The 6,844-nt window shown below is 38.5% G+C and overlaps 1 protein-coding gene across 1 annotated transcript; it reads left to right on the top strand.

Annotated features, from left to right (window-relative positions):
• Window positions 1-66: 66 nt before the first annotated feature.
• LOC110444896 (probable E3 ubiquitin-protein ligase HERC1) lies at window positions 67-5,912 on the top strand (the record flags this gene model as incomplete). The annotated part of the gene is made up of 6 exons (XM_021489248.1): window positions 67-240; window positions 2,028-2,163; window positions 3,380-3,528; window positions 4,191-4,382; window positions 5,202-5,340; window positions 5,731-5,912. Coding segments are annotated over 6 exons (972 nt in total), but the record flags the coding sequence as incomplete, so codon positions are not given.
• Window positions 5,913-6,844: the final 932 nt, after the last annotated feature.

Below are 6,844 nucleotides of genomic sequence, written 5' to 3'. Positions count from 1 at the left end.
TAATATATAAACTATGTGACTGACAGAATCAACAGAGTAATAAGTTATCTGTATAATGATTAACAGGATGTGGTTATATTACACTATAACGCTGAGCTCCATCAGAAGACACGCTGCGTTGCCATGGCCAGAAAGAAACTGAAACAGCAAGGGATTGTGGGATTGAACCAGGCGCCCTGCCTACAGGGTCTGCTTCAACAGCTGCCCAACATGCTACAGGACCAGTACCTATCAGAAAAGGTAATTACTATTTACAATTATCATGTACACGATCATAAAATTAATGAGATCATATACACGATCATAAAATTAATGAGATCATATACACCATCATAAAATTAATGAGACGCAGATGAAATGGAACTGAGAGGTGTACAAATCATAAGTGTCAAATGTTTCTACATGCCTCCTAAATTTCTTGGCCCTTGGGGTGGGGATTTTTTATTCCATGATGTGTCGGGGTCATTGACGTCATCAACAATCGACATCCAGGCTTCACATATGGTAATGAGAAATTTACGGACGGTATATCGTAGTTATACTCTTGGAAATTATTTTGACTGACCAATCAAATGGCGTGTAACATCTCAAATGAATAAGAATTCTGTTTTAAATGTCTCTCTAATTCAGAGAAAAAATCTCTTTATTTTTTACCAAAACTCACTAAAAAAAATCACTGATATCACCAATTTTGCACTGGAAAGTTATGGCATGTATTATATTCCCCTGTAATGTCCTGTTAAAGTTCTGATCACTTTTAGATTAACAATAACAATATTTATTTTGGTAGGGAAATAAAAAGTATCCAGGGGGGGTACTTTTTGATAGAGATATAAAAAGTATTGGGGGGGGGATACTATCACATAACTGAAAATGTTTCAATATGCCTCCCCAAACCTACAAATTGCCAGTGATTGATAATAATTGTGCCATGTTTTCCTGGCCCAGGGGTTGGAGATTTGGATGGATCAATATTCTCCTGTAATGTCTTGTTCAACGTCTGAACTCTTTTGGATTTACATTATTTAAATATATAATTTTTCATAAGGGGGTACTTTTTACTCAGCTCGGAGGTACTTTTTGGTAGGTGTATAAAAAGTATAAGGATACCTTTTATCACCTGATTGTGCGGGGGAATGAAGGAAAGTCAATAAGAATTTGCCAAAACCTTGGTACATCTCCCGCATTAGGGTCAATTTAACCCCGGATATATATTGGAGATTACCCCTCATAAAACCCTGCAAAAACACAATTTAACTTCACAAAGTATTTAAAAACAGCCCAAAGACTGACCCCTTGTGATTACAACAGATGCTGATAGGCTGTAAAAATTCAGAGTTTAGCTAACAATCGTGTCCTATACTTGTTTTCCATCTAGATATGCCTGTCTAATGCCCCTTTATTCAATTGATTAAACAGTGTTCGCTCAATATTATTTTCAATGGATTAACTTTAGATGAATGTCAATTACCATGAGTTCCCAAACAATTTTTAGGTTACCACCGTTATCTGACTCATTTACTGAGTTATGCCCCTTTAAACAATTACTGAAACAGTGTTACCTTGATATCGCCATTACTACATGCATAACCAAGATGTTTTATTGCATTTATTGATCTACCAGATATGTTGTATTATTTCTCCTTTAACATCAATTACTCACAAATATTAAGATATATTTCAACGATACAAACACAACTGCTCATTCAGCGTGTGACTGGCGTATTATATAACTCTTCGCAGTAGTCTTGTTTTACAACTTGGCACAGTGAAAGCACATCATAGTAGATGAACATGAAGGAAGGATTTGTGATTCAATATTATACAAAGTTTTAATGCGTACAATGCTGTTTAAACAGGGTTTTATTTAAAGGAAAGATTGTGTTCATTTTCAAGGTTGCAGAGGTAAAATATTTAAAAAAACAACTTTTGAAACTTCGCACTTTAAATGGCCAGGGAAAATGTGAGGATAAAAATGCATTAATATGTCACATGTTTCATACAGTTTTGCATTGTCTCTGTTTTAGCCAATGGTGGTGTCCGGCCATCAGCTGGTACACAGCTCCTACCTACAATGTCTGGCCTCTCTGGCTGTGGGGCTGTCTTTGGAGCATGTCCTGTGTCACAACCAGACACTTATACATCACCAGCACAATGCAGAAGGTAAGGGTTAGCCTGGGAGGGAGAGGGGGTCGGTCATGGGTGGATTAAAGGGTCTGTCCGTAGATGGGGTAGAAGCCAATCTTGAATGGGGTGAGAGTCAAGTCTGAAGTCAATTAAAGTTCAGTCTGGGTTGGGTAAGGTATGGACCAGGGGTGGGGTTGGTGGGCAATCTTGGATTCGGTGAGGATCGGTGATGTGGTAGTGGTCATTCTGGGGTGCAGGATAGGGGTCAGACTGGGTGAGAAGGGGTCATTCTGTAGATCGGAGATGCATCAGTCTCGTGTAGTTGGGGTTTATGTCAGTCTTGAATGGGGTAGGGGTCAATCTGGAGATGGGGAGGGATACTGGTAGGGGTCAATTTTTGATGGGGTAAGGGTCAATCTGGAGTACTAGATAAGCATCACCAGTCTGTGGATAGGTTTTTGTAGGTCAGTTGTAGGTGGGGTTAGATTGAATCTAGGATGTGGTCAGGTGCAGTCCGAGAAAATGATAGGGGTCAGTCTGGCTAGGGATAGGGAAGGAGTTATACTCTGAGATGGGGTAGGGTTCAGTCTTTGATGGGGTAGTAGTCAGTCTTGATTTGGGTAAGGGTCGATCTTGGATGGGTTTGGGGTCACTGGAGGGACCTTTCGTAAACTTCACATAAAGATTTCCTATGATCCTTAGATACGGATATTAATTTAAGATGCTCCTCCCAATATTCTACACAGATTTGAATGCTACTTGGTATACATCACGCTTTTAGCATAATGGGATGTGAGCTAACTGAATATTTAGACTGGACTTACTGCCCCTATATATGGAGTTATGCCTCTTTGTTCCATAACATTGCTTGCAATCTGCCTTCCTAAGTATTTCATCAATGTCTTGGGCAGCTATGTCGTAATCAATCAATCGAGCGATTCATTCTCGTTAACATTACATATCAGATAAAATGTTTAAGTTCAAGCATATCAATGGCTATACACTTCAGAATGTCGATGTACACAAATAAAAGACAATTATTTCACTGTTAATAAAGAAAAGCCTTGTCTGCAGTAACAAAATGTTTTACTAAACGATCTTCTTTGAAGAACCATATCACTTGGACATATATATGGTCACTTCCAGGTTTTGACAGCTGAAACGGTCAGAAAATCATGCTTTCTCTTTATGTTATGTTCCAGTGTCGAATGTTGTATAAGACAAGATAAAAGTGTCCAATTTGTATTTGCAGACCAGGATCTGTTGGTGACAGAGTGGCAATGGCTCCTCTCCTACTCCGCAGCCATCAAGTCTGCTGATGCACTCGCTCAACGAACGCCATTCCCAGACTCCTTCAAAAGACTCAACAAGGACACCAGGAATGGAGGATCTGTTCCGATGGTGATACTTCCTATCATGTTACAAAAACAAAAAATGTTCTTTGCACTCTTAAGCCTACCAACATCAGATGATGGGCTGTTCAAATCACCCTTCATTCATTGTCCTTGGTTCGTCTGTTCTTAAACAATTCTTGTTGCTGCTGTTTCTCAGAAAGTATGGGAGGGATCTTTATTGAAATTTCACATGTATATCGAACTTTGGGACTAACTGGAAAACCAAGATGATCAACAGATTCCCACCATAATCAGATGCAATCATAAGCTTATTTTCTGTCGTTCATCAACTTTATCTTTCTAAAACACTATTAGTACTGAATGGCTCAGTTGTCATTGACCAAATTTGGTCTAGTTCATCTAGATAAAAGGAACTCTGCAGTATTGTATAAATGGAGGATGTGCCCCCCTCTTTTGGCAATTTAAGTGATGACATAATTTTCAGCTCACCTGTGCCAGTTGAGTTTATGGTATGGTATTTTGTCCATCGTCGGTTGTCTGTCAAATATGAGATGGAGTGCTTATAGTTTCCCCAATAAATGACCTTGACCTACTTTCAAGGCCACATTGGTGAAATTTATAATATCCTTAAACAACTTCTTTTTAATAACCAGTATTTGAAAAATCACAGAATTGAACCAAATAAATGTGATTTGTTGGACATTACAGGACAATGGTCGCTGGGATTTGAACATGGACACACAAATCATGTTGTGGGCATTACAGCGTCCTGAGGACTGGCAGCTGGGAGGCAAGTGTGAGGTGTTCCTTTGGGGAAGTGGTCGCCATGGCCAGATCTGTGAGGGTGGCCGAGCATCCTTCGTACCCACCAAAGTCTCCTCATTCTCTTGTGCTCAAAAGGTAACTACAGTAGAAAAGGTGTAGCTTGATAACAACATAGGCTTTTCACTGTTAGGACTGATTTTGGTCTTTGATCACAAACCCTTTACTAACATCATGGTCTTTACTCTCTATGAAGGAAAATGATAGCGTAAACCATCTAGCAACAGCTGATAATATTTTGCTGATTGATCGTTTTTGGTTGCTTGAACAAATTTCTTGTGTATATATAGCTTCAAGTAACAAGTGGTATCTTCTATGTGTTAATTATAAGATGTCAATAGTTATCTCCCTTTACAAAATCTTAAAATATGTATTTGTATGCTGGTCAATTTCATCGGCATATGAAACAGGTAACATTTGGTTGCTAGTTGCATTGAGTCCAACTTGAGTAGAAATTGAAATATATACCCATGCCAACAGCATTATTTTTCCGACCATTGTGAATATATTCAAAAATATGGATTTAAATGGTTTAGAAACTTAGTGCTTTGTTTGAATATTTATTTGTTTTAAACAATCATTCATATCACATACTTCTATGTTGCAATTATAAGGCTGTATATTTTCCTGGGTAAAGGTCACACGTGTGTGCTGGTCACCTGTCTCTCACCTGTAGTGATTATAGCCCCCAGGGAGCCAGTCCCATGCACACAGGTGTGACACTTATTACCTGGACAGGATTCATGTATAATAAACTATTACAGGTAACATGATGTAATAATGCTATACATTTTGTACATATTTTTATATGAAAAGTATATCAGTACACAGAAACTAGAATAGCAGGCCAGCAGACTTACATTTGTGGGATAAATTTCCTGACATGTTTTATTTCAGGTGATTTGTGGGCAAAACTGTACATTTGTGATCCAAAGTAATGGTACAATTCTGGCTTGTGGAGAGGGCAGCTATGGCCGTCTGGGACAGGGCAACTCGGATGACCACCATGCCCTTACCGCCATCTCCTCACTTCAGGGTCAGTGTCCATCTTATACTTATAATTCATCTCCAAATATAACAATGATAGAAATTCATCCAGTTTTATTTTTGTGCATTTCACCATAATTGAGCACAAGTGAAAAATATTATTATTTATATATATTAGTTACAACACACGGTTTATACATTCCAGGTCAGTACAGGGATATATGCACACTAACAAATTAAAAGCCTTATAATTAATAAAACTTCAGAAAAGCTCAAGATTTGACCTTGCCACATTTTTCAAGCTATTAAAGATTTGCCAAAGTACTATCAGCAGGACAAATACGTCTTTCAGTGATGAATGCCTTTCAAAATGCAAGTTCAGTATAGGTACATTATATGCAAATTATTGAGCTTAAAATGATTTCTCTGCCTTTACCAGGGTTTGTGGTGATACAGCTAGCGACTTCAGTGGGGTCAGATGGTCATAGCCTCACTCTTACAGAAAGCGGTGAGGTGTTCAGCTGGGGTGATGGCGACTATGGCAAGTTGGGACATGGCAACAGTGACAGACAGCGCCGCCCACGACAGATAGAGGCACTGCAGAGGGAGGAAATTGTTCAGGTGAGGTATACAACACGTGCTCGTGTAAATTGGTTATTTCCTACACACATCATAGTAGTAGTAGTAGTAGTAAGTCTAAACTAATGGGATTTGATACAACTTTTCACTGTTTTGGCAACAGGATTTACTTGAAATTGGACCATTGCTGTGTTAACGTTCTTCATATTATTATACAATTATGGACTTTTGCGTATGCCAAGGTTAATATCACTTTTTAGGTCACCTGAGCTTTGCTTAAGTAACCTATTCTGATCGCTTTCCATTCGTCATCATGTGTCGCCCGTGTCGTTAAATTTTTGGCTTCTCAAGAACCAATGAATGAGAATCCACTAAACTTGGTAGGGACCATCCTTGGTGGAACAGAATATCAAATTGTAAAAATGAAGTTTCTGCTCCTCCCCAGAGGGCTCAGGTGGGGCCCAAAAGGGGAAATCGGCAATGTTTCTATTCTTAAGACCTAGAAGTCCTAGAATCAAATACTCTTCCTGGATGAAAATACCTTAAGGTGTCTTATCAAAATTATAAATTTCATGACTCCTGAGTCATTCACTCCCATGTGGGGAGGGGGTAAAGTTCCCTTTAGTTTATATAGGAAATAACACTTTTTAAGTACAGTTTGTATTTAAATGCAGAATTGATTATTACTTGGTTGGAATGATCATCAAGGGATTGCAGTTTGATAGTATTAAAATCAAAAGTCTTAGCACTCCATGGGGCGGTTGGATGGGGCTCATAGGGGGGTATTAGGGTAAAATTTCTAAAATCTTCTTTTCCAGACAAAAAATTCCTAGAACCAAATTCTCTAGATGAATGAATATGTCTTAAAGTGCTATATCAAAATTGTAAATTTCAATATCCCTGGGTCATTCTTTCCCCCTAGGGACCAAGTAACGTTTACTATAGTTTATATAGGGAAATAACACTTTTGAGTA

Source organism: Mizuhopecten yessoensis, unplaced genomic scaffold (genome assembly GCF_002113885.1).
Source record: "Mizuhopecten yessoensis strain PY_sf001 unplaced genomic scaffold, ASM211388v2 hete_36185616, whole genome shotgun sequence".
In the NCBI taxonomy this organism is placed as follows: Eukaryota; Metazoa; Mollusca; class Bivalvia; order Pectinida; family Pectinidae; genus Mizuhopecten; species Mizuhopecten yessoensis.
This window is presented reverse-complemented; position numbering and strand designations above follow the sequence as displayed.